Below are 27,561 nucleotides of genomic sequence, written 5' to 3' on the forward strand. Positions count from 1 at the left end.
CTCACTGGGATACATCTGCAGGAAGAGACGCAAGGCATTGTCAGGACTCGCGTGCGTGTCTGCGCATGTGTCCGCTACGAACCCGGCGAGCCGATTTCGATTCCCGCTCACGGCCAACACCAAGTGACGATTATCTGAACTCCCTGGGCCTCCCTTAGGTCGACTCAGCCTCAAATTAGTAATTTGTGCGGTGTGTAAACATCGTCACTGGGGAGACAAAGGCGGTCGGGCGTGATGTTGGCCACCCACCCCCTCGTGTACCGCGCCGGCTTTCATAGGCGCTCGCTAACAGCCCTTGCCCCGACAGTCTGTGAAGGCTACACGTGTGGAATCTTTGTCTTTTGTGTCGGGGTCATACTTGAAGACCTGCTTATCGGAGGGAGGGCGTGGTTGGGGTTAAAAGGCACGGGGGGGGGGGGCCCACCGGGGGGGGGACCCACCGGGAGGGGGGACCCACCGGGGGGGGGGGGACCCACGGGGGGGGGGGGGGGACACCCAGCGCCCGGTCCCCTGTCGCGCGCCAGACTCTGCCCGTGGCGGCAGAAGGAGCGGGAGGGCCACCCCCCCCCCCCCGCTGGTCGTCTCACAGCGCGCCGAGCGCGGCGTCGTCACAAACTCGGCCGACTCACGGAGAGGAGGGGGAGGAAAGGGGAGAGGAAAGGGGAGGGAGGGGGGTTCCCGTGCGGCTGTTGCGGTGCGGGTGACAGCGTGAGCGCGTTCCGGGCCGCCCCCGTCTCTTTGCGCAATCTTTGGATCTCCGCCTGCGGCTCGCGCTCCTCGCGGCACCAACCGGCACCACCGCCGCTCTCTCCGCCCGCTCTGCTCCGTCTCTCGTTCACGCGTCCCCAGCGGCCGAGCGGTCGAGCGGTCGCATCGCGCACATGGCCTCCGAGAGAGCGCCGCGCGAGCCGCGATCAAAGTGCGTGGAGCCGACATCGCGCCTCCTCCGCCGTGGTGGTGGCGGCGGTGAATGGGGAGGAGGAGGAGGAGACAGAGGCTCCTGGCCGAGCGCGGCTCCGCGTCGGCGCAGGCTGGCGAGGTTCGCCGCTCCGCACACCGAGGTACGAAGCGACGACAAAAACTCCCGAGGCTCCGTCGCGTGATATTGTTGAAAGGAAAAAAAACTATCGACGGCTTTTGTCTCTGCGCCTCGGGAGTAACGCGACGGAGGCTCCCCTCGCTCCAAAATTGCATTTCCGCGACCGTGAATGAAGTTCGTCCGCATGAGCTGAACATTTGCCGCGTGCGCTTACAACCATCTTGCGGGAAAGTACGTCGGGAGTGAATAATAACAATTACTACCGTAGAGTCGTGGGCGATTACATCGTTGGCTTCCGATTGTTATTTAATGTATGTGCACAATGTCACAATTGGCTATTGTTGTCGAGACATTTTGGCCAAGGTACAATTGTTAAACGCGTGCGGGTTGCTCCACAACACACCGGTGCTCAAGCGATTTCATGACCCCCCCCCCCCCCACAAAATCAATTAAGAATGATAATATCGTCCGCGAAAGTATGTATGCACACTATGTTGAACTTCTTTCGCATCGTACGTAGCCAGACGTGCTATAATCGGAGGGGTGGGGGAAGAACGAGAGACAAAACACAAACAGCAGTTTTGCTACACGTGTGAAATTGATCCGGGGTGATTTGTGAGACATCCCAGAACGACACAAGTTTTGTTTCGCTTCTGCCCGAGCACGTAGGACGGTCGAACGATTGCGTTTCTCGTAACCAAATTCGTTTTTTTCCTTCAAGTTACTTGAATTGTCACGACGACGACGATCCTGTCCAAACGCTGCTGCTGGTCCATAATAGAGGTTTTTTTGGGGTTAGATCGCGTAAATAAATGTGTCGTTTAAACCCGACACAGCCAACGAGTAAGGGTTGTCACGTCAACAGAACGTGGCCAATTCGTCACTAGTACAGCACTAACCGGTGTGTTGGAGAGCCAAGCCACAACATCGACAATCTGAGTACGACGTTTCGCCAGTAATTACAACTAGCTTCATCAGGCGACAGCCAGATTTGTGCTGGTGTCAAGCGATGTTGCCCTGTGTGACCGCTCGCCCTGGAGTGGGTAGCTGCGCTCTCCTGCCGTCGTGGTGACAACTTGGTGTCAACTTTGTGTGAGACTTGTTAGCCCAATGCACAGCAGTACATCGATTACAGCCAGTCAGACCCGGAGCATTGGGAGAACGGGAGGGGGGAGCAGGAGGGGGCTGAGCCTCCTGCCGCTGGATGCTGTTATGAAGTCAAATAAATGTTGGTACAATATTCGACACCAATGAGTTACAGTACAGCAGCAGCCTTTGCTAACACACACACACGGGCGTGTAGCAGACCGCCCGCCCGCTCAGCGTGTAACACCTGCTTAAAGTGTTTACATTGTGCCGGGTCCCATCCGACTTTCTGTACGCCTCCCCATACTAAAACTATATATTTAAAAAACCCTATACAAACACGGTCACGGCTGCAGGGTTGGTCACGTGTCTGGTTCACTCCATGGGAGGGATGCTCCTCTGCTGCTGCTCCCAATGTCTGGAATTTGAGCTGTCCCGGCTGTCCACACTCCCGACATCCTCCTGATGAAGTCTCGCCTCGAGACGGCTGTCTCTGTGTGTGATAGAGGGACGACGTCTCCCTCCTTTACACTCTTGCCGTGACATCATTCCATTTCCCCCTCCAATGATCTTTCCCTGCCCTTAAAAAAAAATCAATCCCCTTCCTATTCAACCTCCCGAGATGCACGTTCCCCCTCCTCTGTAGTCCACGCGTCCTGAGATTCACTCGGACGCCGAGTGCATGGATCCCACCGCATAGCGCTCCCTATCGAGTGCCGGTTGATCCTCGTAGCAAAAGTAGCTTCATAAGTAGCTACGGGCCCCGCACTTTCAAGGGCCCTGCGCTAAATTATTTCAAGCTATCAATTCCGGAATCAGTGATTCTGCACTTGCTTTATTACTATAGTACTATATTGCCTTAAAGTTTTATGACCGACCGGGTGTTTAAGGTTAGCGATTTGTCGTATTATGTGGCTGCATAGCAAATGAAAAAAATACAATTACTTTACTGTGCAAGTTAAAAATGTGTTTTTATTTTATTTATTTAGGGCCCCTTGCTAGCATATGCTACTGGCCCCGCACGAGCTGAATCCGGCACTGTCCGTATCGCCGTAGCTACCTGGCGGAGCGAGACGCTCTCTTCTTCTCTGCTGCTGTGCTTTTGTCTCGGGGGGGAGGGGGGGAAGTCAGTCCTGGCGCAGGGGTCGGCTCCAGAGCCGCGTGTGGTTCTTTGGCTTTTTTTATTTTAGTTAAATCTTAAACGTAATTGAAGGCAAAGATAAACAATTTATAACATCTGACCGGCAATGTGTCTCTGTGGAATGTCTTGGTGACCACAATACGTACAACAGACAAACTGTATTGTTAATCAATAACTAATGTTGGGGGGGGGGGTGAACAGACGTAGTTTATTCCATCACCTGTTTTGTTTATTTAACTCAGAATGTTGTCATGTACCTGCTGCGGTGTGTCTACAAGTCGCTCTGAGCGCGTGCGACGCGGCTCTCCCACTTTTTTCTTTGTCAAAGACACAAAATAAGTAATATTTAAAAAGAAAACTTTTAAAAAAACACGCTTTTATGAAATAGACTAGAAATGGAAGAACTCCACGACTCCAGGAAGTGGCCCCGAAGCTTGCCATAACGTAAGGGGACCGTGGCCAATTACAGCCAACGTCAGTTGACCGTGGACAATTAGACCCTAGCCGAAACATAACATAAAAAAGATGGTTTAAAAACATGTTTTTTTATTGTTTATGATAGAATATAGTATTGTCATCAGTATGACATAAGTATACTAAGTTTGCAGTCGATACCACATTGGGAAGTGGGTTAAAATTGAGTTACAAGATTTGAGGATACAACAACAACAGACAGAGTGAGTTAAAGGAAAGCGTGTAATCATAATAATAAAAATGCCTCTTCGACTTCTTCTTCTTCTTCGAGAGAGGGAGGTTGTTGACTCGTGGGTCTCGTGGTTGTCGAATCCACCGCGGCTGGAGGAGAGAAGTCGTGCTGGCGGCGTTGTTGTTGTTGTTGACGTTGACACAGAATAGGGAACCATTTGGCAGCCTAACGCGCAGTCGGTGTCTGTTTGCTGAAGGGGTGTGGGGGGGGGGTCACGAATGGCGAGCAAGGGGGGCATGTTGTTAGCCACCGTGTTTGCCAGTGCCCAGACCAGATGGCGTCTTCCTTCTTAGGGACTGCTTTCTTGTTGTGTCTTTAGCGTTGTTATCCTTCCCCCCACCCCACGCGCGCATCCGATTAGCAACGGTTGGCTACGTACGGCGCGAAAGAAGTTCAACATACTACATGTATGTGTGTGGGGGGGGGCAGTATCACGGATTCTCTTTACCGCGTGGCTATGCGCTAATTTTACGCCCTTTATCCGCGCACGACAAGGGGAGATGGGGGGTGGTAAATATCAGAGGTGTGGACTCGAGTCATGTGACTTGGACTCGAGTCAGACTCGAGTCATGAATTTGATGACTTGCGACTCGACTTGGACTTGCATAACAATGACTTTGTCCCACCTATGAGATGTGGACTCGAGTCATGTGACTTGGACTCGAGTCAGACTCGAGTCATGAATTTGATGACTTGCGACTCGACTTGGACTTGCATAACAATGACTTTGTCCCACCTCTGGTAAATATCATCGCGTGATAATTGGGGGTCATTTACCGAGCGGCTCCTCTTAGCCCCGAACAAAAATCACGGCCGATTTGACGTTTTAAACGGTGACCCAAACGGAGCGAAGTCATCTGAGAGTTTGACTCGAAACAAATTCGCTCCGCTTGGGGGTCCGTGCCGCTAAAACAATTCACGTCCGATTCGTCGAGTCCACGTCGAGACGTCTACATGCGAATGTTGCGCCGTGTCGCACCGCGTAAACGCCGCATGCAATGGGGGGGGGGGGGGCTTGTGCGGTGGTGCTCTCTTTGCTAATTTTCAGCCGGGCGGAGACACTTCCGCCGATGGGACATCATCAGTGCGAGGGCCGCCACACCATTTGAAACCATTGGGGGGTTGACAGCAGCACGATGCTGATGATTGGGGTGGGTGGGGTGGTTGTTTTCACCATTTGTGTATTGTCAGGGGGCCCGCACTAAAGGTCACTAGGGGCCTTGGGTTCGCGTGACCTCTGCTGCCTCTCGAGGCCGCGAGGTTCACCACCACCACCGCCACCAAGGCGATAAATAATATAATCGATTATTACTCTTTGGTTCTTTCGGTAAAGTCACGTAGGTAGAAATAAAATAAAATAATTTCTACCCACGTGACTTTACCGAAAGAACTAAAGAGTATGGATTCCTGCAGTCACGAAAGCTTCAAATCAAGATTATAATCGATTATTGAAACGCGATCACGAATCTCGAAGTTCGTCACAGCGCAATGCAGGTGGTGAACTGTTGATGGTCTAGGGAGTACAGTACATACAACACATGTTACTGTACAGTATTTACATGTTTGTGTTACGGCATGGTATGGGTCTTCCGATTTCCTTCCATTTACGGAGTGTAATCGAGTTTGAATCCGAATGTGCCTCACGCGTGCATTATGCATTAAATATGCACTTTAAAGGTTACTTTGATATACAGCTCACACACAGGACCCTGTCACACACAGCACACACACAGCACCCTGTAACACACAGCACACACACACAGCATCCTGTAACACACAGCACACACACAGCACACACAGCACACACACAGCACACACACAGCACCCTGTAACACATAGCACACACAGCACGCACACAGCACCCTGTAACACACAGCACACACACAGCACACACACACATAGCACACACACAGCACACACACAGCATCCTGTAACACACAGCACACACACACAGCACACACACATAGCACACACACAGCACACACACACAGCGCCCTGTAACACACAGCACACACAGCACACACACAGCACACACACAGAGCACACACACAGCACACACACACAGCATCCTGTAACACACAGCACACACACAGCACACACACAGCACACACACAGCACACACACAGCACACACACAGCACACACACAGCACACACACAGCACACACACAGCATCCTGTAACACACAGCACACACACACAGCACACACACAGCAAACACACACAGCGCCCTGTAACACACAGCACACACACAGCACACACACACAGCACACACACACAGCACACACACACAGCACACACACACAGCACACACAGCACACACACACAGCACACACACACAGCACACACACACAGTGCCCTGTAACACACAGCACACACACAGCACACACACAGCATCCTGTAACACACAGCACACACACAGCACACACACACAGCACCCTGTAACCCAGCGGGGGCATTGAGGGGGAGTGAGGAGCGGCTGAGGAGAGGGCGGGTGAGGGGGCGGTGAGAGGAGGAGGGGGGTGAGGAGGGGCAGTAAGGAGGGGGCGGGTGAGGGGGGGTGAGGGGTGGGGGGGTGAGGGGGGTGAGGGGTGGGGGAAGTGAGGAGGGGGTGAGGGGGGAGGCGGGTGAGGGAGTGTGAGGAGGTGGTGGGTGATGGGGGGGTGAGGAGGGGGTGGGTGAGGAGAGGGCGGGTGAGGGGTGAGGGGGTGGTGGGTGAGGAGGAAGAGCAGCAGGAGTTGTTGATGATCGGCTGCGCCGGGCCGAGTGGCCATCGCGGAGTGGGCACCGCGCTGAGCAGCCTCCTTGGGATCGGTGCCCCCCCCCAACCCCCCCCCATCACCCCACTCGCTGCATCCTTAATGGAAACGAAACTTTGGACTTCGACACAAAGTCTGTTCCCGTCTTGCGAACTTCCGCTGCGGCCAATCCTCACGGCCCCCCCCCCCCCCCCAAGGCGTTCCAATATTTGGCGGCGTGTTTGAAGCGAGGCCGGCCGCTCTTCTTCACCTCAGATACATTCCTCCCTCCCTCCAGCCCGGTCCACCGAGTGCACTTCAAGAGACGTCAAAAAAACACGAAAGCCTCGCAGACCACTCCCGATCGGGATCCCAGGCAGCGTCGACTGAAGGGGGTGGCCACGAGCCCAAGGCCTGCCAGCCCTGACCCCTCCCGTGCTGCTGCCAGCCCTGACCCCTCCCGTGCTGCTGCCAGCCCTGACCCCTCCCGTGCTGCTGCCAGCTCTGACCCCTCCCGTGCTGCTGCCAGCCCTGACCCCTCCCGTGCTGTGCCAGCCCTGACCCCTCCCGTGCTGCTGCCAGCCCTGACCCCTCCCGTGCTGCTGCCAGCTCTGACCCCTCCCGTGCTGCTGCCAGCCCCTGACCCCTCCCGTGCTGCTGCCAGCCCTGACCCCTCCCGTGCTGCTGCCAGCCCTGACCCCTCCCGTGCTGCTGCCAGCCCTGACCCCTCCCGTGCTGCTGCCAGCCCTGACCCCTCCCGTGCTGCTGCCAGCCCTGACCCCTCCCGTGCTGCTGTCACCTCTGACCCCTCCTGTGCTGCTGTCAGCTCTGACCCCTCCCGTGCTGCTGTCAGCTCTGACCCCTCCCGTGCTGCTGCCACCTCTGACCCCTCCCGTGCTGCTGTCAGCTCTGACCCCTCCCGTGCTGCTGCCAGCTCTGACCCCTCCCGTGCTGCTGTCACCTCTGACCCCTCCCGTGCTGCTGTCACCTCTGACCCCTCCCGTGCTGTTGTCAGCCCTGACCCCTCCCGTGCTGCTGTCAGCTCTGACCCCTCCCGTGCTGCTGTCACCTCTGACCCCTCCCGTGCTGCTACCAGCCCTGACCCCTCCCGTGCTGCTGCCAGCCCTGACCCCTCCCGTGCTGCTGTCACCTCTGACCCCTCCCGTGCTGCTGCCAGCCCTGACCCCTCCCGTGCTGCTGTCGGCTCTGACCCCTCCCGTGCTGCTGTCAGCGCATTGCTGCTGAGTATTGAACTCATTGGGGGGGGGGGCAGATTCGAGAGATAAAGCACAACGAACCTCCTCCCCCCGTGGAGCCTTTAGTAGAATGTTGGGGGGGGGGAAGTCCTGTTAGCGAGCACCTATTAAGGCCGACACGGCACACGATGGCGTGGTGTAGTCGTCACCATGGCCGACTGTTTTTCTTTTTACTTCCTAGGGCTTACGTTCACAGGTAAACAACAGGTGCTCATTTAAGGCTGAGTCGACCCAGGAAAGGCTCAGAACCGGTTCGGATAGTGGCAACTGATTGTTTGCCGTGAGCTGGAATCAAACTCGGGGGGGGGGAGGGGGCCCATGGTTCATAGGGCAGTGCGCTAACCACTGCACCACCGCTCTGCTGATAACAAAACACCCAAGACACACAAAGACGCACACACAAACACACAGGCGCGCGTGCATCACCACATGCTTGGAAGACGTCGCGAGGATTTGCAGCATCTCTTTAAGTTCTCTTTGTAACCTTTCTCACATCGCCGCGTTCGTCGCAGTTCGTGAGAAACAGCGAGCGAAGGTGCCGTGAGTGTCGCCGTCTCCTCTCGTTACTCTCCCTCCATCCCCACCCCCACGCGGGTTCCAAAGCAGCGGATGACACGTCCACTCAGGGCGCTCATAATTGTGGAGTAAGCCGCAGTTACGCGGGCCTTCCATATAATGGGGGGGGGGGGGGTGTGGGGGAGCAAAGTGGACCCAACGAGGCACACTCGGGTCAAACAGACCTCGGTCCAAATCAATCCGTGCCACCGGGAGCACAGATGGCAATTCTCCGAAACTGTGCCGGGTCAGCTGGCAACCTTTACGGCCCACTACTCGCTCATCCGCTCCCTCATCCAGCAGTGGCTGTATGGCGACTGCTGCTGCTGATGACGACAGTGGTATTAATGATGGGGAGTGCGTGGTGTGTGAAGGCTGCTTGAGTGTTGTCAGCCCGGGCTACCCAGAGAGAGGACCACGCGTGCGGCGTACACCTGGCAGTGTGTGTGTGAGCGGCTGAATAATTGAGGCTTTCCAACCGAACACCTGACCTCACCTGACTCGGCTGCACTGGAAAAACCAGGCCGGCTCGTTTTGCACCGCGCGCGCGCACGCGCTGGCACCACGGAGTGAAAGCCTAAACTGTGCACACGTAGGTGCAAACTAATCTCTACCCCCCCACTTCCATCTCAGCTGCCCCTCTCCCCCTCCTCTCACCCCCCTCCTCCGTCCACTATCTCTCCACCGCACTCCCCACCAACCAACCTCCAGCTCCCCGCTCTCTGCACTTCCCCGAATCCTCCACCTCCAGGAGCCCAAAGGTCGCCCGGTGTCGAGTTTGCGGCGCCCTGTCTGAAGAGCGGCGTGTGTGTGCGTGTGCGTGAGTGCACACGTGAGTGCACACGTGTGTGAGTGTGTGTGTGGGGAGCGGCGGTGCAGCTGTTAGCACACTAACGCAAGTTCGATTCCCGCTCATGGCCAATACCGGTGACGAATATCTGACCGGTCCTGGGCCTCCTCTAGATCGACTCAGCCTCAAATGAGTAGCCTGGTGCAGAGTGTAAACATCGCCACTGGGGAGACATGGTGCTGGCCACCCACCCCCCTCGTCTGCCGTTCCGACCTTCATAATTACTCGCTCACAGAACTTGGCACAACAGTCTCTGTAGGTCGTTGTCTCCGTGAGTCATCTAACTCATGGCACCCGGGTCTCTCCTGTGACCTCCTGGCAGCGATCCTTCGACATGTCACGTGGCCTCAACGTGCACCTATCCTGTCACAAGCACCGTGGTGACGTCACCATCGAATATCAGCTGCTGTTGTCTTCGTTCGTGCCGTGTGTGCGTCTGTGCGCGCGCGTACGTTAACGCGCGCGCACGCGCGTGTGTGTGTGTGTACGCGCATGTGCTCGAGAACGGCCCTTGCCCCAACGGTCTGTTCAAGGCTTTACGGGTCGATCTTTGTCTCTTTGTGTGGCGCCGCCCCGGCAGGATGAGGAGTCGGAGTCGGTGAGCAGCATGGAGGAGCAGCGCGACATGAGCGCCTCCGCTCCCCCCGCGTCCGAGACGGAGCGCCACGAGCGCGATGGCGGTGGCAGCAGCAGCCCCCGGGGCAGTCAGGGCGGCGATGAAGGTAGCACCGGCGACCCTGCCCCCTCGACCCTGCCCCCTCGACCCTGCCCCCTCGAGCCTGCCCCCTCGAGCCTTCCCCCGCGACCCTGCGCCCCGCTGGTAATGTTTTAGGCAACGGTGTCTTCTTCATAGAAGAGAGGTCTTCCTGCTTTAGATCGGCGAGTGAGTGGAGGATTTGTTTACACGAAAGCGAATGCACACAGCTCACACGATCCCAACGCTCCATGCGTACATTAATACAGTACAAGTCGTAGATTCTTACATGCGTGGTTCGCGCGGGAATCAATTCTGTCTGCAGGACTGATGCATCGTTGCGCGCCTCCTGTCCAGCAAGATATTGTCAGTGCCTCCTGACTTTACTGCACTCGATGAATCGAGGGGAGGGCTCTACGCAGCTACACCGTGGAAAATCAATATCCACTCCAAATTTGTCTCCTCGCGAACGGCCGAGTGCTCCGCAAACCGCCTCCCCGCCGTTTGGTTTATCCCAGGATGATGCCACCAGATCAGTGACCAAGAAGCGTCGCTATAAGCGGTCCGCTGGTAAAGAGGGCAGCCGTGAGTTTGCGGTGAAATAAGTCGTCGCGACCTTGAGTCACCCTTATGTTGATCCGGCCCCGATCGCAGCCGTGGGCCACGTGGCAATGCTACTGTGGCCTTGCCAAATGGGGCGTCATGGTGGCGAGATGTTAACTCCCTCACCTGGTATGCATGAGGTACTGGGTTCGATCCCGACCCTGAGGCCTGTTGTATATTTGGAATTTGCATGTTATCTCTCCCCGTAGTCGCGTGGATTTTTCTCTGGGTCCTCCGGTTTTTCCCTCCACATTTAGAATTAACGTGCGTTTAGAGAATTTGGCTGCTATACATTTCCACGTGATAAGCCACTTCATTGAGCTGTAATTTGTGGCTTCTGAAAAAGAGAATTATTTTTTTAGTTTCAATGCAGCCTCGCCCATAAAGGTCCTTCTCATTAACTTTGGCACTGCTGAGACCATCATACGCACTATGCACACCAGAGAATCCGGTTTTTAGAGGCGTTGATGCGTTGGCAGACAGACACCGCTAAAGAGGGCGGCGGTTAGCGTGAGGTGGGGAAGTTTGCAACGAACTGAGAATATAAAATCTCAATATTCAGCTAAATGTTTTGCTTGCCATCAACTTCTTGGATTTAAAGACCGGTGCCATCCGGCAGCACCCGTGGGAACAAGCCAACTCGGGAACGGTCTCGACCTTCTGGGTCTCATCAGCAAGGTCAGGCTTGCCAAACAAATTCTGCTGGATTAACAGATGTTATTGGCAAGAGCTCTCCAAATAAACTATGGCATCCCGTTAAACGCACAAAGCAGTACCATGATGAGTGTGCGTAACATACGATTAATATTGTCTTACAATGTATAACAGCCTAACGTTTCAGGCAATAGCCCTCATTCAGAGCAGAGAAAGAGTGACCGACTCGTAGTTGTCGACTGCACGTTATACTGCGAAGTCAAAGTGTATATATATTTTTAAACGGTTTGTAATTGAACAGTTCTCCATCGACCACTTCAAAAGTTAAACAGATATGCTCAAGAGCTCAATTGCACTCAAAGTAAAACGGTCGACTCTTGCCACCTAACCGTGTCAAGGGAAGAGCCATTGTTATGCAGCAATCCGCACCTACCACCCCTCAACGTTGTGATTTGTTTCGGTTGCTAATGCCTTGTTGATCAGTTGGTAATTGAGATGAACCCGGACCAGGATCCCAGGATAGCCCTCATGAGTCAACAAGATGCCGTTCATAGAACTCTCGCTCCGGCACGCACCACATCTCGCGTACGTTGCGGTGACCCATGTCCGTGGGACGCACGCACGGATGCTGCTGCTTCGTGGCCACTATGGTGGAAGTGGCTGGGGGAGGGAGCGTAATTGACAGCGCGATTGCTTCGCCAAAACTGAGTCCAGTGCAGCGTCTCAGCCTCACAGCCGCCCGCGTCGCGATCGGTCCACATCTCAAATGAGCGTGGAGCGAACGTTGAAAACAAAAGCCTCATAAATGACTTGGCCATCTGCAGCGGACACACCTGACGAGGGCTGCTGCAGAAAATCGAGAGGCATTTCATGGCTGCTGAGTGTGCGGCGGTGAAATCGACCCACGCCGTTCCGGGCTTTATCGACGATCCAGGGATAGAACCCAAAAAATAATACCGGCCCAGAACTCGCGATCCGTCGCTAGGGACGCTGCTGTGGGGTGAAGTTGAGCACACTGGACTTGCTATCCAGAGGCCGCCGGTTGGATTTGATCTCCCGGCGCAGCAGTTGAACGAACAACGCAAGTTTCTTAATTTCCTACCCTTGCCACCCCAGTCCACCCAGCAGCAGTGTGCATGGGTTCATCGCAGCTGGTCAATTGGCAGGTCGTGTCTGGCGGGGTAAAGTGTGGGTAACTCCCACTTCTTCCACGACGTCTTGCCAGCGTGGAGGGGGCATCTCTAGAGCTCCACTGTAGTGGAGGCCCTTCTGCAATCAGTGGGGTGGTTGAGCCTTGCCCCTCCGATCCCCTCAGAGCAGAGCCGGGGGGGGGGGGGGGCAGCCTGTCCCGTGATCCGTGGCGCTGACATTTCCCACGGAGACCGACCCGACTGGTCCCTCGCTGCTGCGTCGTCTTCATTTGCTGTCGCGCGTTGTTCTTCAACACGGCGGTGTGCAAGTTGTTGTTGTTGTTGTTGGCTCGCACAGCTGGGGCGCATCCCGTGCGTACATTTAACGCGGCCCAGCGAGGTCGTCGCAGCCACGGACACGGAGGGTGCCCTCCCGGTTTCGTCTCTTGCCAAAATAAAAAAAACTTCCCCTGCCCATGGCCGACAGCTGCGTGGGCAGGCCTTCATCCAGCAGTGGATTGACCCAACATCTGTAAATTATTGTTAGGGTTAGGGTCAGGGGGGTTGAATTCACATAAATGATTATATAAAATGTCAACGTCTTTGTCAGCCTACTGTTGGATGGAGATCACGATGTCGGCACAGTCCTGCCTACGTACATCAGTCCACTACTGGATGGAGGCATGCATCGACACAGCCAAACACGCGTGCGCAACTACAGTGGGAGTGGCGGTGCCCATAACTCAGTGGCTCTTAACGTGGGGTGCATGCTGCACCCCCTGGGGGTGCGAGACGTGGCCAGATATTTTTTAAGAAGGTAAATCGTTGAACCATAAATGAAGCACGGGCACGTAAGTACAACTACTTTGTTTCATCAAACCCTCTGTGTTTATTAATATTTATTATAATTTTCTCTACGCTTGAGAACCAAAGGGGTACAAGGCTGCAGTGAACGTTAAGAGCCGCTGCCATAAATGAACGTGCCGTGCCCCTGCCCCCCATCGACACCTCGCAGTGTTTGGGCTACGGCCAACCCCCTCGTCCGTCTTGCGGTGCCGAGCGCCGATCCCGAGCGCCGATCCCGGCCCCCGAGGGCTGAACCGTCGTCACCTGCAGACGATCGTCGTGAGCCGCGGCGGTCACGGCGACGGTGGCTCCGGTGCAGATGTAACGTCGCATGGCGGACACTGCCGGCTAGGGCAGGGGCGGTACACGGACACGCACCGCCACAGTGTCTCAGCTTCCACAACCACCGCCACCACCACTGGCACCACCACTGGCACCACCACTGGCACCACTACCAGCACCACCACCGCTGCTCTCAGTGACACAGGGATGGCCTCTCGTGTAGTGGTGGTGGTTGGTGGTAGTTGGTGGTAGTGGTGGGTGGGTGGGGTGTTGGATTGATGGTGGTGGTTAACAGTGGTGGTGGTTGTTGTTGTTGGTGATGGCAGCTGGGTGGGGTGGTGGTGGTGGATGGTGTGGCATTGGGTGGTGGTGAATGGGTGTGGCTTTTGGTGGGGGTGGATGGGTGTGGCATTTGGTGGGGGTGGATAGGTGTGGTATTGGGTGGTGGTGGATGGGTGTGGTATTTGGTGGGGGTGGATGGGTGTGGTATTGGTTAATGGCTGTGGTGGCAGCGATGGCTGAGTATGGCTCTGGGGCTGATGGGTTTGAGACGCGGCGTCTCAGAATGGTTTCAGAAAATGCCTTGGCCCCATTTCAGTTTTATTAAAGTTAGGCGGCTAAAACCACAACACGTCTTAACGGAAGTCATTGATGTTAGTCGTTGACACTTACTTTCATGCACCTGCCCAGAGCCCCTTTCACCTGTGGACGAGGGTCACCCCCCCACCCCCACGCGACACCATGGTGAATGAGCAATGTGACGGAAAATGAAGAAAGGTTGACGTTTTGGGAAATGGGCCTTCTTCAGAGCATAAAGAGAGCCTGGGTTGGAGAGATTGACTGACGTTACACTTGGACGTCACACCTCACACTCGTTGACAGATTAACTCGTTCTGAATTGACGCAGGAAGTCGAGCCAAGTTGATTTTGTGTGGCCAGGGTGAGAACTCACGAGGCCAGGGCAGAGGAGTCTCATCCGCGAGCATGACCTGGGTCACCACAATGACAACACGAAATAAAGTACAGTACAGCAATGGAGCAAATAGCAATCGGAACAAAAAACAACTGGGTTGTCGCGTGAGAAATTAGTAGTTTTGTTTTTTCTATCAGTTAACAATGAGCATCACACAAATCCTCACGAAGTTAAATCATGAAATTGGTTTAAATTAAAAGAAAATAACGTAGAATTGGTTGGGAGTAATTCGTAAAAAAATATGCAGATATAAGAACGCATCCTTTTGTTTTGCTGCTACCATCTCTGCCAGCCTGCCGTCCACACGCATACACACGCAGCTGTGGCCTTGGCATCTGAAATAATAAAATAAAATAAACGCTTTGTGCTTTCTGATAAGGAAAGGTCTGCTTCCCAGCCCTGGGGCTGAAACTTAGTGATAATGACTCTTAACTCCTCAGCAATCTCTCAACCCCTCCGCCACTTTAATCCCTCCCCCCCAAGCCCCAGCCGAACCCTGCCCCCCCACATTTGCATGGAACGCCGGCGAGCGAGGCGGGGCGTAGGGGGGTGAGTGGGCAGAGTACGGAGAGGAGGCAGAGAGGGAGCGAGGGAGGGGAGGGGGAGTGCACCACGAGGCTAGTTGGAGGGCTCTCGGAGGGAGGGTGGGAGTCCGGGGGGAGGGTGGAAAGTGTTGCTGGAGGAGGAGCGGGGGAGGCGGTAGTGGGTGACTGACATTTCACTTCGTCACAAACCCTACCCTGGAGGCCCGGCAATGTCTGCCTGTGCACCGACGTGAGAAATATATGAGGCAAGGGCTAAGCAGAGAGTGTCCATCACGGACAGACGTCGCTTCTCGTCGAGTGATGTGCGGAGGCTCGCAGATGCAGCGTGGATAATTGCAGGGAGCGCCGTCCTTAAAATTATTTGCAGCGGGCAGCGTGCGTCGGGCATGTGCGGTGGTGGTGGTGGCTTTTAATTTTTTCTCGGTCGCTCTCTCTCTCCGAAAAATTTGAAAGGAGCCACCCATTGAAGCGACCGAAGAGGTCACGGCATCGTGAGTATTAGTCGCTAGAAATCTGCGGAAGCACCACGTTGTACGAGTCGAGGAATAAAAGGAAGCACGGTCTGCAGTTTTCGTGGCGAGCGGGGTAGGGGGAGCAACGCCGACGATGCAAAGTGATAATTGAGCATTCCCAATCGTCGGGCTCCCTCCTGCGCATGTGTGCTTGACCTCTGGAGTGAAGAAGCTCATGCGGATCCTGCGTTAACTTGGAAGGTATGGATCTCCTTCCTTTCCGGTGCCCAGTTTCGCTCTCTAGTGAAATTCCTGCTGCTGTCTGTGGCTCTCAGCAGCGACGTTCTCCATCTCTCTCTCTCGCTCGCTCTCTCTCTCATCTATTTAAGCCTCCATTAATACGAGCCCAACTTTTTTTTCTTGCCGAGCAACATTAACACTTTCTGGATGAGTGGCAGGAGATATATATTCTTTTGTGGGAGGCAGAGGAAGGCATTTCCCGTGAAACCATCAGCCTTGCCTTCCAGATCAGCAAAGGCAAGCGGGCGAGAATGGGGCGCGCCGATTAGCTCGCATATTTCCGTCGTAAATTAAATTCCCTCTCCGTTGCGTCGTTTGGATGTCGGTACAGTGAGAGAGGTGGGGGGGGAGGATCTGTCTGCAGTTGCACCGCTAACGTCAGTGTTGATCCCGCGAGGAGTTCGAGGGCCCTGGTGCCATCGTGGGCCCAAATGTGGGCCTCCACTGTGCGCTCGCAGGTGCGGCCAACAACGCCGTTGAGATGGTGACTCGGTGGTCAACCCGAAATGTTGGCTCGATGTTGAAAAGTGCAAAGTGAATTCGCTGCTCAAATGAGCATCGTGGCGGTGCCCGAGGCAGTGGTGGAAATTCCACGTTCCTATGGCGAGAGCGAGTCTATCCTTAGCACGGCCACTGTCGACTTCCCAACAAAGTGGTACCAATTTTTTTTACGCCGGAGGGAGAGATGATGATTGGCCGAGTCACCCCCTCCACCCCCAAGATTGAACTAATATTTATTATAATATTTACAGCCCTTTTGTTGGTCCGCGGCTGGACGGAGGCCATCCCAACGGCGCGTCAGCCACCGAGGCAGGGAGCCTTCTTTGACCATACTCCAGGGTGGTTTGACGAGCGGCAGGAGTTGTACATTCACCTCCGACTGATCGGCGGAGCCTTCTCGCGCGCCGTGGAGGAATGGGCGGCTGTGGGTTATTTCTGTCGTCAGGGCTCTGCGTGTCTGTGGATAATTAACAACTGTGGAAGGTATTTATCAGCTTATATCGACACGGCAGCCTGCCTGTGTGTTGGGATGGGGGGGGGTAGTGGGGTAGGTTGGGGGGGGCATGCCAGGCTTGGGGGCGGAAATCCAGAGAGACTCAAGCAGCTTTGAGATGCACTCGGCCCCTTTACCGTTCCTAATGAGTCGCAGCGTCTACCTCCTCCTCCTCCAGCTGGCCCTGACTCGAGGCTTGTGAGCCGAGTGAGATGAATGATCGCATCGTCGAGCCGTCCTCGATTTCCCGCGCTTGGCTTCCTGAGCGAGCGCGCTCCGAGACAGCTCCCCCGCCCTAATGAGTCTCCGGGTGACCCCGGCCGAGTCCGCGGGTTTTCTGGGATTTTATCCTCGGCCTGGTGAGGCTCGGGATCGGGGACTCGAGTCCGCCAGGCTACCAGGAACAAGAGTCCGAGCAAATATCCGTCGAGTGGCAAATGCGTTTGAAATAATAATTAACGTACACCCCTTTGTGAATCCGCTGCTAAATGAAGGGCTCCCTACTCACGCCATGTCGGCCATGTGGATTGTTTGGCCATACTTCACCATGCTGGTCAGTGGGGGCCGGTGAATGAGCAAAGCCTAATGACAGATAATACAGTCGGCTGTCATTTCGGGCCAATGTCCATTCTTCAGGGCGGAGAGAGGGGGGCAGAGAGAGAAATAGAGAGATTGACTTTACGGTGAGGGATTGCACCTTACACCGCGGCACTTTGAGCAAATTGTGAAATATCTGGAAAGGTTGCAAACGGAGCGTTGTTTTTCTCTTTGGTAGTCGTGAGCTCGCAGTGCCCCCACGGTGCCAGCCGCGACGCCTCCTCCGCTCGTAAAACAATGCAGCAAAGAGGAGCGCGCCCCGAGCCGACGCGACCTCACGCCAGCAAATTCTCGAGCGGACGCGGAGGCAAATATATTTCTCTCGCCTCTGACGATGTGTACGCAGTTCGATCAAGTCTTTCTACCCCCCCCCACCCCCCCACCAAATATACGGGAGTGAATAATAGATGGCGGTGGGATAATGTGCGGACTCGTGCGTACAGTGTATATCCACACCGCCCCCCGCCCCCCCTTTATGATTTCGCTACGAGCTGCCGAGGCAGGCGATGGGAAAATGAATCAGCAATGCAGAGAGACTCGCATAATCCCACGTGAAATCCTGCAGCAGATTTGCTTTAATGCTAGACGACGATAAGCATTGAATCGCGATCACTTTTTTTGTTTGTTGCCAGCAGACTGATAGTGCGGTCGCTAGATGCTAATGTAAACCGACGGTGCTTTGATGTGAGTGCAGATAAGCATGCTTGATTGGGGGGGGGGGCAACGCGCACACGACTAGAAATTCCAGATGTTTGGCCCTCCTCCTGCTCTCACCTCCGCCAACTTTATCACGGCTCATCAGCCGCTCGCCTTTGCGGCTCCCTTTCACAGCGTCACGACACCATACGATGCGCTCAATGCAATATACGATTTGTATTCATAGAATCATTATAACGTACATCCGCTGCTGAATGAAAGTTTCGCCACAGTGGGGAGGGGGGGGGGGCGGGGGGGTTTGGGGGGTGGGCCTGCGATGGGCCCCGTGGAGGGCCCTCACTGAGGGCCCTCACTTGGCCCCGCGCTGGTATAAGGGAGGGGAGCATCGTGAAGCAGCGCCTCCCGGGCCGCTTCACGATGCTGCGCCAACACTCGAGACGACGGCGGTGGCGGTACCGATACGTGCTCCAAGAGCCCCCATTTATCTTTGCAATCGCTCGCTCACTTCCCTTCCCATCCCTCCTACTCCTCCTGCTCAATTCTTCCCTCCCTTCTTCTGTGACGCCTCCCTCCCTCCCTCGGCATAAACTGCAAGCTCCGGCATCCGGGAGACAGTGTCTCCGTCAGCGGTCATATTCCCTTTGGAGTTTTTCGACAAAGTGAATGCGACGTGACGACTTTGGAACCCACTAATGAGGCAAATTAATTCAGCAATTGTCTGGGGGGAGCGTTGGCAACTCCCCGCTCGCTGCGCCTCACGGGAGCCCTCTTCCTTCTATTCGGATGTATCGGTGAGGAATGTCCTGAGCGCTGACCGCTGCGGTGACCGGTCGCCACCAGCCCGCACGGCCGTGGGGCGCGCGACGAGGCTGGCACGGGCTCGGGAGGCAACGCTCCCCTCCTCCCCCGCACGTGCCTCCCCGGCTGCAACACGAGGACTCGGCGATGCGTCTCAGGATTTTCGAAGTCATTTCGGGACGTCGCCGTGCTCAAGCGAAAAGTTTTGCAACTATCGGGCTAATTGTGACGAACGAACGCAGCCGCCGCCGCTCCCCCGATGGCTCCCCTCTATCGCAACGGGTCGCCGGTTTGTTCAATTTTCACGGCGGCATCTCGGGGGATTCGATCCGACTGCTGCGAGACGACGTTGATGCTGTTATTGAAAATGCCGCGAGCGTTTTTTTTTTCACGACGGAGATCACGGTGCTGCCGACGAGCTGCTGACAACGATGGCATTGGGCGATGGGGTCTTGTGAGAGACGACGCTGACTCACCGGTGTTGGAATCAATCGGTGCTCGTTCTTGTGCTGAAGTTGACGTGAACCCATCGTCCCTCCTATTTGTGCGACGTCAACTTTGGTCCTCCCATTTGTAGAAACCAACACCTGTCATGGGAAAGTGGAATTTCCATTCACCCAATAGACACGAGTGCTACCCCAAGCCCATTTAATCGAGAAGACAGAACAGTTTCACTTGGCTCGATGCAATTGCTGTTGACGCTGACGGTTTTACGTTTGTCATCGTTGACGCCGTTTACGCGAATTCTATAATGGCGCGGCGCCTCATGTTGTTGTTGTTATCCTTGATGTTGACAGATCTCTCGCTGTCATCGTCATTGGCCAATGGAGGACCGCGGAGCTTTGGCAATTGTCAGCTGCCTTCGGGCTCGTCTCAATCTCTGTCTCTCCAAGGGGGAACCTGAAAACCGTGCGCGTTACGATTTCTCAACGAATATTTTGACCATCGTCGTCGTCGTCTTCGTCGTCACAGATCACTCGCTCTCGTCGGACCTCTCCGGGGAGGCGTGCGGGCCCGACGCTCCGCACCCGGCCGCTGCCACCGCCGCCGCCACCAACGGGCGGCCGCACGAGGCCGGCCCCGACTCGGAGCCGGCCCCCCGCGAGGCCGAGGGGACCCTCGCCGCTCTCGCCGAGCCCGGTCTCGACCTCCCGCTCAACCTGAGCGAGCAGCGCAGGGCTCGCTGCGGCGCCGCCGCTCGCCTTCCCCTCCCTCTCGGCCTCCCTCTTCCTCCACCTCCGCCGCCGCCGCCGCCTCCTCTGTCCCAGCTGATCGCCAGGGCGAAGGCCGAGGAGGCCGAGCTGGAGATGGACACGGACGCCGCGTCCGAGACGGAGGCCGCATCGGAGCCGGCGCGGGTCCGGGCCAGGCACGGGGCGACGGTGAAGGCGGAGAGGGACAAGGAGCACGACGTGAGCAGGGTGAGAGTGCACGTTGCCGCCGGTGGGGGGGTCGATGGGGGGCTGGGGTGGAAGCCCATGGGAGTGCAGGTGGGGAGCGTCACCGCGATTAATGTTTGTGCGACATTTTCGTGTTTGTGATGAGACAGTTGTCTTTGCTCTAGTTTCTATTTGCTTCATTGCTGTACAGTTCTTTATTTTATTTGTTTATTTGGTGAGCCAGGTCACCCTTGAAAATGAGACTACCCTGGTCTCTTTAATTCTCCAAATGAACAAACCCGGTGGCTGGGTTCGTAGCGGGCGACGCGCTAACCGCGACTGATCCCCGCATACACACAGCCACAAAAAGACAAAGATCCCCCGTATAGCCTCAGCAGACTGTAGTGGCAAGTTCTGTGAGTAAGCACCTATAAAGGCCGGCACGGCACACAAGGTGGTGGGTGGCCAACACCACGCCCGGCCGCCTTGATCTCCCCAGTGGCGATGTTTACACATCACACCAGGTACTCATTTGAGGCTGAGTCGACCTAGGGGAGGCCCAGGACCGGTTCAGATAATCATCGCTGGTGTTGGCCGTGAGTGGGAATCGAACTCGGGTGGCCAGGTTCGTCGCGCAGCATAGCGCTAACCGCTACACCACCGCTCCCCACCTACACACAGCCACGCTCACTCACCCAGCCACGCACACCGCACAAAACACACGCACACATTCACATACCCGCACGCACCTCTGAGAACCCCACCTACTCTGCCACAGGAATTATCGGCCGCCCTCTCCTGATTTTTTCCCAGCGTGCGTTTGTTCGCTGCGCACGACGCCACGTCAAACTGACACAGCCCTTGCACCGATGGGCGGGCGGTGAACCCGACCAGGCTTTTGTGTGCTCGTTGCACCGTTGAGTGGGACTTGTCGTCATTTTTGTTTCCTCCTGCCACCGCCGCCCACCCACCCACCCCCCAGGGGAGTTGTGCATTAATGTGCTCCTTACGCAGGCATGTTTCCCTCGAACTCGTTAGGGACACACCAGTACGATTCGGCTGCCTCGTTAAAGCGTGCGTCTGTGTGCGCGTGCGCGCGCGTGCGTCTGTGTGCAAACATCGTCACTGGGGAGGCGAAGTTTGGCGGGCGTGTGGCTGGCCACCCACCCCCTCGTCTACCGCGCCGGCCTTCATAGGTGCTGCTCGCTTACAGCACTTGCCGCAACACGGAGAGCGGAGGCGCGGTGGTTAGCGCACTGCGCCACAAACTCGGCGGCCTGAGTTTGATTACCACTCTCAAGTCAAGTGGAGCAGTCCTGGACCTCCCCTAGGTCGACTCAGCCTCAAATGAGTTAGTGATGCAGTGTGTAAACATCACCATTGGGGAGACAAAAGCGAACGAGGTACTGTCCTGGCCACCCCAACTCCCTCGTGAGTCGTGCTGACCTTAATAGGTGCTCACCAACAGCACTTGCCACTCATCTATTCAAGGCTATATGGATAATCTTTATCTTTGTATTATGCTAAGAGGTGTCTCAAAGATTCTACTCGTGTTGAGGCGGGGCGGTAGCCGGCACGTCAGCGGTGTGCTGCGGTTTGCTCTGCTGAGACGGCGAATGAAGGGAGAGACACGCGGGGTTACCCAGTCAGAGACACGTGGGGTTACCCAGTCAGAGACACGTGGGGTTACCCAGTCAGAGACACGAGGGGTTACCGAGTCAGAGACACGTGGGGTTACCGAGTCAGAGGCACGAGGGGTTACCCAGTCAGAGACACGTGGGGTTACCCAGTCAGAGACACGTGGGGTTACCCAGTCAGAGACACGAGGGGTTACCGAGTCAGAGACACGTGGGGTTACCGAGTCAGAGGCACGAGGGGTTACCCAGTCAGAGACACGTGGGGTTACCCAGTCAGAGACACGAGGGGTTACCGAGTCAGAGACACGTGGGGTTACCGAGTCAGAGACACGTGGGGTTACCCAGTCAGAGACACGAGGGGTTACCCAGTCAGAGACACGTGGGGTTACCCAGTCAGAGACACGAGGGGTTACCGAGTCAGAGACATGTGGGGTTACCCAGTCAGAGACACGAGGGGTTACCGAGTCAGAGACACGTGGGGTTACCCAGTCAGAGACACGAGGGGTTACCCAGTCAGAGACACGAGGGGTTACCCAGTCAGAGACACGAGGGGTTACCCAGTCAGAGACACGAGGGGTTACCCAGTCAGAGACACGAGGGGTTACCCAGTCAGAGACACGAGGGGTTACCGAGTCAGAGGCACGTGGGGTTACCCAGTCAGAGACACGAGGGGTTACCCAGTCAGAGACACGAGGGGTTACCCAGTCAGAGACACGAGGGGTTACCCAGTCATAGACACGAGGGGTTACCCAGTCAGAGACACGAGGGGTTACCGAGTCAGAGACACGTGGGGTTACCCAGTCAGAGACACGAGGGGTTACCGAGTCAGAGGCACGTGGGGTTACCCAGTCAGAGACACGAGGGGTTACCCAGTCAGAGACACGAGGGGTTAGCCAGTCAGAGACACGAGGGGTTACCCAGTCAGAGGCACGCGGTGTTACCGAGTCAGAGACACGAGGGGTTACCCAGTCAGAGACACGAGGGGTTAGCCAATCAGAGACACGAGGGGTTACCGAGTCAGAGACACGTGGGGTTACCGAGTCAGAGACACGTGGGGTTACCGAGTCAGAGACACGTGGGGTTACCCAGTCAGAGACACGAGGGGTTACCGAGTCAGAGACACGTGGGGTTACCGAGTCAGAGACACGAGGGGTTACCGAGTCAGAGACACGTGGGGTTACCGAGTCAGAGACACGAGGGGTTACCCAGTCAGAGACACGAGGGGTTACCGAGTCAGAGACACGTGGGGTTACCCAGTCAGAGGCACGAGGGGTTACCCAGTCAGAGACACGAGGGGTTACCCAGTCAAAGACACGAGGGGTTACCCAGTCAGAGACACGAGGGGTTACCCAGTCAGAGACACGAGGGGTTACCGAGTCAGAGACACGTGGGGTTACCCAGTCAGAGACACGAGGGGTTACCGAGTCAGAGACACGTGGGGTTACCGAGTCAGAGACACGAGGGGTTACCGAGTCAGAGACACGTGGGATTACCGAGTCAGAGACACGTGGGGTTACCGAGTCAGAGACACGTGGGGTTACCCAGTCAGAGACAAAGTGGGGTTACCCAGTCAGAGACACGAGGGGTTACCCAGTCAGAGACAAAGTGGGGTTACCCAGTCAGAGACACGAGGGGTTACCGAGTCAGAGACACGTGGGATTACCGAGTCAGAGACACGTGGGGTTACCGAGTCAGAGACACGTGGGGTTACCCAGTCAGAGACACGTGGGGTTACCCAGTCAGAGACACGAGGGGTTACCGAGTCAGAGACACGTGGGGTTACCGAGTCAGAGACACGTGGGGTTACCCAGTCAGAGACACGAGGGGTTACCCAGTCAGAGACACGAGGGGTTACCCAGTCAGAGACACATGGGGTTTCCCAGTCAGAGACACGAGGGGTTACCGAGTCAGAGACACGTGGGGTTACCCAGTCAGAGACACGAGGGGTTACCCAGTCAGAGGCACGCGGTGTTACCGAGTCAGAGACACGAGGGGTTACCCAGTCAGAGACACGAGGGGTTAGCCAATCAGAGACACGAGGGGTTACCGAGTCAGAGACACGTGGGGTTACCGAGTCAGAGACACGTGGGGTTACCGAGTCAGAGACACGTGGGGTTACCCAGTCAGAGACACGAGGGGTTACCGAGTCAGAGACACGTGGGGTTACCGAGTCAGAGACACGAGGGGTTACCGAGTCAGAGACACGTGGGGTTACCGAGTCAGAGACACGAGGGGTTACCCAGTCAGAGACACGAGGGGTTACCGAGTCAGAGACACGTGGGGTTACCCAGTCAGAGGCACGAGGGGTTACCCAGTCAGAGACACGAGGGGTTACCCAGTCAAAGACACGAGGGGTTACCCAGTCAGAGACACGAGGGGTTACCCAGTCAGAGACACGAGGGGTTACCGAGTCAGAGACACGTGGGGTTACCCAGTCAGAGACACGAGGGGTTACCGAGTCAGAGACACGTGGGGTTACCGAGTCAGAGACACGAGGGGTTACCGAGTCAGAGACACGTGGGATTACCGAGTCAGAGACACGTGGGGTTACCGAGTCAGAGACACGTGGGGTTACCCAGTCAGAGACAAAGTGGGGTTACCCAGTCAGAGACACGAGGGGTTACCCAGTCAGAGACAAAGTGGGGTTACCCAGTCAGAGACACGAGGGGTTACCGAGTCAGAGACACGTGGGATTACCGAGTCAGAGACACGTGGGGTTACCGAGTCAGAGACACGTGGGGTTACCCAGTCAGAGACACGTGGGGTTACCCAGTCAGAGACACGAGGGGTTACCGAGTCAGAGACACGTGGGGTTACCGAGTCAGAGACACGTGGGGTTACCCAGTCAGAGACACGAGGGGTTACCCAGTCAGAGACACGAGGGGTTACCCAGTCAGAGACACGTGGGGTTTCCCAGTCAGAGACACGAGGGGTTACCGAGTCAGAGACACGTGGGGTTACCCAGTCAGAGACACGAGGGGTTACCCAGTCAGAGGCACGCGGTGTTACCGAGTCAGAGACACGAGGGGTTACCCAGTCAGAGACACGTGGGGTTTCCCAGTCAGAGACACGAGGGGTTACCGAGTCAGAGACACGTGGGGTTACCGAGTCAGAAACACGTGGGGTTACCCAGTCAGAGACACGAGGGGTTACCCAGTCAGAGACACGTGGGGTTACCCAGTCAGAGACACGTGGGGTTACCGAGTCAGAGACACGTGGGGTTACCCAGTCAGAGACACGTCGGGTTACCCAGTCAGAGACACGAGGGGTTACCGAGTCAGAGACACGAGGGGTTACCCAGTCAGAGGCACGCGGGGTTACCGAGTCAGAGACACGCGGGGTTACCCAGTCAGAGACACGTGGGGTTACCGAGTCAGAGACACGAGGGGTTACCCAGTCAGAGACACGAGGGGTTACCGAGTCAGAGACACGTGGGGTTACCCAGTCAGAGACACGAGGGGTTACCCAGTCAGAGACACGTGGGGTTACCGAGTCAGAGGCACGAGGGGTTACCCAGTCAGAGACACGTGGGGTTACCCAGTCAGAGACACGAGGGGTTACCGAGTCAGAGACACGTGGGGTTACCCAGTCAGATACACGAGGGGTTACCCAGTCAGAGACACGAGGGGTTACCGAGTCAGAGACACGAGGGGTTACCGAGTCAGAGACACGTGGGGTTACCCAGTCAGAGACACGTGGGGTTACCCAGTCAGAGACACGAGGGGTTACCCAGTCAGAGACACGAGGGGTTACCGAGTCAGAGACACGTGGGGTTACCGAGTCAGAGACACGTGGGGTTACCCAGTCAGAGACACGTGGGGTTACCGAGTCAGAGACACGTGGGGTTACCCAGTCAGAGACACGTGGGGTTATCCAGTCAGAGACACGAGGGGTTACCCAGTCAGAGACACGTGGGGTTACCCAGTCAGAGACACGAGGGGTTACCGAGTCAGAGACACGTGGGGTTACCCAGTCAGAGACACGTGGGGTTACCCAGTCAGAGACACGTGGGGTTACCCAGTCAGAGACACGAGGGGTTACCGAGTCAGAGACACGTGGGGTTACCCAGTCAAGAGACACGAGGGGTTACCCAGTCAGAGACATGAGGGGTTACAGAGTCAGAGACACGAGGGGTTACCGAGTCAGAGACACGTGGGGTTATCCAGTCAGAGACACGAGGGGTTACCGAGTCAGAGACACGTGGGGTTACCGAGTCAGAGACACGTGGGGTTACCGAGTCAGAGACACGTGGGGTTACCCAGTCAGAGACACGAGGGGTTACCCAGTCAGAGACAAGAGGGGTTACCGAGTCAGAGACACGAGGGGTTACCGAGTCAGAGACACGTGGGGTTACCCAGTCAGAGACACGAGGGGTTACCCAGTCAGAGACACGTGGGGTTACCCAGTCAGAGACACGTGGGGTTACCGAGTCAGAGACACGTGGGGTTACCCAGTCAGAGACACGTGGGGTTACCCAGTCAGAGACACGAGGGGTTACCCAGTCAGAGACACGAGGGGTTACCGAGTCAGAGACACGAGGGGTTACCGAGTCAGAGACACGTGGGGTTACCCAGTCAGAGACACGAGGGGTTACCCAGTCAGAGACACGTGGGGTTACCCAGTCAGAGACACGAGGGGTTACCCAGTCAGAGACACGTAGGGTTACCGAGTCAAAGACACGTGGGGTTACCGAGTCAGAGACACGTGGGGTTACCGAGTCAGAGACACGTGGGGTTACCCAGTCAGAGACACGAGGGGTTACCCAGTCAGAGACACGAGGGGTTACCGAGTCAGAGACACGTGGGGTTACCGAGTCAGAGACACGTGGGGTTACCCAGTCAGAGACACGAGGGGTTACCCAGTCAGAGACACGAGGGGTTACCGAGTCAGAGACACGAGGGGTTACCGAGTCAGAGACACGTGGGGTTACCCAGTCAGAGACACGAGGGGTTACCCAGTCAGAGACACGTAGGGTTACCCAGTCAGAGACACGAGGGGTTACCGAGTCAGAGACACGTGGGGTTACCGAGTCAGAGACACGTGGGGTTACCCAGTCAGAGACACGAGGGGTTACCCAGTCAGAGACACGTGGGGTTACCCAGTCAGAGACACGAGGGGTTACCCAGTCAGAGGCACGCGGGGTTACCGAGTCAGAGACACGCGTGGTTACCGAGTCAGAGGCACGTGGGGTTACCCAGTCAGAGACACATGGGGTTACCCAGTCAGATACACGACTGGTTACCCAGTCAGAGACACGTGGGGTTACCGAGTCAGAGACACGTGGGGTTACCCAGTCAGAGACACGAGGGGTTACCCAGTCAGAGACACGTGGGGTTACCCAGTCAGAGACACGAGGGGTTACCGAGTCAGAGACACGTGGGGTTACCCAGTCAGAGACACGTGGGTTTACCCAGTCAGAGACACGTGGGGTTACCCAGTCAGAGACACGTGGGGTTACCCAGTCAGAAACACGTGGGGTTACCCAGTCAGAGACACGAGGGGTTACCGAGTCAGAGACACGTGGGGTTACCCAGTCAGAGACACGAGGGGTTACCCAGTCAGAGACACGAGGGGTTACCCAGTCAGAGGCACGAGGGGTTACCCAGTCAGAGACACGAGGGGTTACCCAGTCAGAGGCACGAGGGGTTACCC

General features: G+C 56.2%; 1 protein-coding gene across 2 annotated transcripts in view; it reads left to right on the top strand.

Moving 5' to 3' along the window:
* LOC144932772 (nucleolar protein 4-like) overlaps positions 1-27,561 on the top strand; it is a 141,692-nt gene that overhangs the window by 66,522 nt on the left and 47,609 nt on the right. For both annotated transcript variants that reach the window (XM_078857215.1, XM_078857217.1), the window contains exons 5-6: positions 9,949-10,090; positions 19,866-20,314. In XM_078857215.1, coding sequence (XP_078713341.1) covers positions 9,949-10,090; positions 19,866-20,314 — 591 coding nt within the window. The remainder of the gene's footprint in view (positions 1-9,948; positions 10,091-19,865; positions 20,315-27,561) is intronic.

This window comes from Lampetra fluviatilis, chromosome 5 (assembly GCF_964198595.1).
Source record: "Lampetra fluviatilis chromosome 5, kcLamFluv1.1, whole genome shotgun sequence".
In the NCBI taxonomy this organism is placed as follows: Eukaryota; Metazoa; Chordata; class Hyperoartia; order Petromyzontiformes; family Petromyzontidae; genus Lampetra; species Lampetra fluviatilis.